The following is a 4,390-nucleotide window of genomic DNA, read 5'->3' as shown; positions in this document are numbered from 1 at the left end:
GTACCCATTTGTGAGAGGTGGTCCACGATGGACTCCCATTTCGCCCCGAGGCGCTGGCGGCGCGGAAGGGCGTCTCTCCCTTTTGATCTGCTGGGAGACAACCGCGCCTCGGCAGACAGGCAGCTGCGCGCGGCTGGGGCCCCAGCGAAGCTGCGGGTGCTGGGGAGCGGCTTCCGCCTGCGTCCGGACTCGCGGAGGCGGCTCCGGCGCGGTGGTCCTTCCTCTCCTGGCGGCCGGGAAAGGACAGCTGGTGAGGGCTGGGGCGGCGGGGCGGGGAGCCTTCCCCCAGGGCGGGACGGGTGAATATGGGTGAATGTAGTAACCACATCGTTTTTTCATGTGAAACCTTCGTAAGAGTGTATATCAATAATACCTTAAGAAAAAATGTAAAAAAATTTATAATACTCCTCTGTGGCTGTGTCGATAATTCCGGAGGGTAGCAGTGGGTGGGGACAGGGATAAACGGGAAACCTCTGTAACTCCCTCTTCATGTATGAGCACACCTAACAGTGCTCTAAAACGTTCATCTTTACAAAAACCGGGCAATATGCACAACATCATCTGAACCACAAACACACGCGCATACATTATCTACATGTATGTTTATATGCATATATGGACACACATACTAAGTAGAGAACGGAAATGTCTTTCTTGCAGCGACAGAGGGTGACTGAGGGAAAATCGCGGCACTCCACAGGGCCATGATGCGCGGTGAGCCTGAGACCCGAGGACCTGCGCAAATGCCCTGCACCCGCTCAGCCTCTTCAGGAAACATGAAGTCCACACACAGAGTGCCTCAAGTCTGGCTGGCTGTGAAGACACCCACCCCAAGGGAAGGGGTGCTTCCTCCCGAACCCTCCCCATGGCCAGGGGCCCTGCAGCTTCCCAGCTCGCCTCTGTGTCCCCACACTGGCCCCCAATTCCCTGAACCACCGACTTCCGACCCCCAGATACCCCCACTCGTCACCTTGCCTCACAGCTCCCCACCATCCCCAGATCCACATCCCACGGCTCCCGCCCCCCCAACTCCCGACACCCACCGCCACACATTCCCCCATGCACCCAACATCCGAACCCCCACATCCCCCCTTCTTCCCCCTACTGCCCCACCTCCCCCCATCCCACCACCACACCACGTCCACTAAGGACCTGGGGAGGCAGAGCCCTGGGCCTCGTGAGCCGCGGCAGGTGGGAGAAGGCGGGGCTTAAGGGAGGCCCAGGGGGCGGAGCGAGGAACGCCCGGAATCCTTGTGCGCTCCTCCTGGCAGCCTCCAGGGGGCGGTCTGACCCAGCATCCGGATGTGACGTCATTAGCCTTCCGCCCGGGAGGCCTGAGGGACGGGACGGCCTCGGTGTCAGACGCCGGATTCAGGTCACCCGCAAGGGCCCCAGGTAGAACCGGGGGGAGGCCTGAGGGCCCCCGCCCAAGAATCCTGGGGTGCCATGCCTTCACTCAAAGAGGCCCTGGGAGGGTCCTCAGGCTGGGCACCACCTCCCACATGCCACACCCATGTCCCCACCCACCATTTTGAATTATGAGCGTGAAGGCCTTGGTCTGAGGAGGGAACCCAGGTGGGCTGGGGCGGGGGCCAGACACACCGGGAGTCAACAGGAGGCCAGGAGGGAGGGCCGAGGGCGCCCCCAGAACCCACCTCAGGTGCAGTCGTCTGCCCAGGGAACCCCCGGGTTGGTGACCCGTTGAGACGATCGCAGACGTCCCGCAGGGGTGTGTTAGGGCAGGGAGGGCCCTGGTCTGAGGGGACGGCCCCGGTCAACAATCACAGGATCCCAGGCCCTGCCCGCGTTGGGGCTGAGGACCCTGAGGGAGGAGGGGAAGGGGCCCCAGACGAGCCGCCCCTGCCTGTCAGCCCTGACTTCGTCCTCCGGGCCTCAGAGGGACTGGGGACTGGGACCGGCTTAAGGAGCAGGACCACCCTTGGGCAAGGGACCGCCCCTCCCGTCGGCACTGGGAGCCCCGAGCTGGGATGGCAGTCCTGGCAGCGAGGTGCCCCTCAGGTCCTCTTTCAGGGAATCCAGGAAGCGGCCGGTGAGGAAGGCGTCGGTGTGAGGCACGTGTCCTGAGGTCGCAGACCCGCAGAGGCCCAGGCCAAGCCAGGAGTCAAGGTGGGGCTCCCGACCTCACCGTGTTCCCAGGGCTCTCCTACCCCACACAGCGGGTCCCCGTCGCCCAGGCCTCCGACGCCCCCTGTCCCCCCGGGCGCCAGGGCCCGCAGCACCCACCTCCTGCTGTTTCTCCTTCCCTCCAGCTGCTCAACAAGTCATGGCTGGTCCTCCCCCGAAGCGACGGCGCTACATGCCCGAGGAAGGCCTTCCGACCCTCACGGAGACCCAGGGCCTCGTGGGTGCACAGGACCCTGGGGCGACAGAGGAGGTTGCTTCCTCCTCCTCCTCCACGTCCTCCGCCTCCGCCACGTCCTCCTCCTTCCTCTCCTCTTCCTCTTGCTTTGCTCATATCTCAGGCGGCGAGGAAGAGGTTTCTATGGTCTCACCAAGCCCGGGTCCGCTCCAGGGCCCTGAGCGTGCCTGCCCCTCCCCCACTGCCTCTGCCTCCGAGCCACCCACACAATCCGATGGTGGCTCCCGCAGAGCAGTGGAGGCGGGTCTGGGCACTTCACAGTTCCCTCCAGAAGGCAGATCCTTTCCCAGAATCGTGATTATCGACAAGGTAGCTCACCTGGTGGCCTTCCTGCTCCTCAAGTACCTTGCCGTGGAGCCGGCCACCACGAGGGCGGAGATGCTGGAGGTGCTGGGCCAGGATCACGAGGACTACTTCTCTCTGTTCTTCAGCTGCGTCTCCGACTGCTTGCAGCTGGCCTTTGGCATTAACATGGAGGAAATGGATCCCAGCGACCACTCCTACATCCTGGTCATAGCCCTGGACATTACCTACAGCGGGAAGCTGCGCAATGACGAAACCCTGCCCATGAGCAGCCTCCTGCTGTTGCTCCTGAGCATTATCTTCCTGGAGGGTGGCTCAGTCCCTGAGAAAAAGTTGTGGGAAACGCTGGGTGTCTTAGGGATATTTCCTGGGAGGGAGCACGTCATCTTCGGGGACCCCAGGGAGCTCATCGCCCAGGTCTGGGTACAGGAGCAGTACCTGGAGTACCAGCAGGTGCCCGACAGCGATCCCGCTCGCTTCCACCTGCTCTGGGGCCCCAGGGCACACGTGGAGACCAAAGCGGTGGAAGTCCTGGACTTTTGGGCCAAGGTCAAAGATAGCACCGCTAATGCCTGTCTTACCTGGTATAAGGAGGATGTGGGAAATCAGGAAGGGCCAGGCCAGGGTAGCATTGCCACCACAGACGATTCTGCCGCCATGGCCAGTGCAAGTTCTAGTGGAACGTCCCCTGGCTTCTGCTCTGAGTGACATCAACGCATCCTGTCCCCTCTGTGTTGTCAAAGTCCAGTCAGTGAATGAAGCGGTGGAGGGCCAGGCCAGGGCAACTTATCTTTTATTTTTGGCATTTTCAGATGTTACTTGTTTTAGAACGTTTCTTACCATCGGAATTGAATTGTAGATTGACATTGCTCACATATTTATTGCTGTTTATCTGGTTGATTAGAAATAGCTTTGCTATTTTGTGAAACAAGATGAAAAACCTATCATACTCTTTGTAGCTTGTAACTTCCCATGACATTAGAATAAGAATTTCCTTGGGAATGGCAACAAATTTAGCAATGAAATAGAGAAATTAACTTAAATGGTTAATTTTTGTATTCTCTCATAATTATTAGTCTATACTTGTATGAGAAAAGATATGTATCTAGATTTTCTTAGCTTGTTCAAATATGTACAAGAAACTAAATAGTAATAAATGACCTTCCTGCTCCCTGGCTCATTTACTCTCCCAAATTCCCCGAGCCTCTGCTCACTGGAAGGCCCTGTGTTAGCGGTGGGCCACTGGGTAAGCAGGACACCCCCCCTCCACGTACCCACCTAAGAGTGATAGTCTAGGAGCTGGTGTCCTGTGAGGAAGGTGGGAGGAACCTTTGTAAAGGAAGGGGTGAGCAGGCGCGGCTACAGGGGAGGGCGTGCAGCCCCCATGCCCTGAGCTGGGCCTTCTGCAGCTTCGGGTGCTGCCATTCCTCCTGTGGGATCCAGTGCAGCGAGGCTGGGTGGGGGCAGAGCCAGACTGGCGGTGGATGGATAGCTTAGGGGTGAGAGGCAAGGCTGAAATGTAACGTTGCTCTGATTAGTCCCTTTCAGGTCTAGGGCAAAGCTGGTGAGGTCTCCTCGGGGGCAGCAAGGGGGTTGCCCTGGGCTCTCACCCCAGTGCCATTGAAGACAGCGCCCGCCACCCTAGGTGTCGCATAGCCATCATCTGCAAGCATTTGCGGAGGCATAAGGGTCCCGCCCCTTGAAGTG

The 4,390-nt window shown here is 59.3% G+C and overlaps 1 protein-coding gene across 1 annotated transcript; it reads left to right on the top strand.

The window, feature by feature from the left end:
* Positions 1-1,183: 1,183 nt before the first annotated feature.
* LOC118969976 (melanoma-associated antigen 10-like) lies at positions 1,184-3,846 on the top strand. Its single transcript, XM_037005191.2, has 3 exons — positions 1,184-1,395; positions 2,032-2,127; positions 2,271-3,846. The coding sequence occupies exon 3, from the start codon at positions 2,285-2,287 to the stop codon at positions 3,389-3,391; it is 1,107 nt and encodes a 368-aa protein (XP_036861086.2). The 5' UTR covers positions 1,184-1,395; positions 2,032-2,127; positions 2,271-2,284; the 3' UTR covers positions 3,392-3,846.
* The last annotated feature ends 544 nt before the right edge of the window (positions 3,847-4,390 follow it).

This window comes from Manis javanica, chromosome X (assembly GCF_040802235.1).
Source record: "Manis javanica isolate MJ-LG chromosome X, MJ_LKY, whole genome shotgun sequence".
Lineage (NCBI taxonomy): Eukaryota > Metazoa > Chordata > Mammalia > Pholidota > Manidae > Manis > Manis javanica.
Note: the sequence above shows the minus strand (reverse complement) of the source record. Positions and strands in the feature narration are given on the sequence as shown.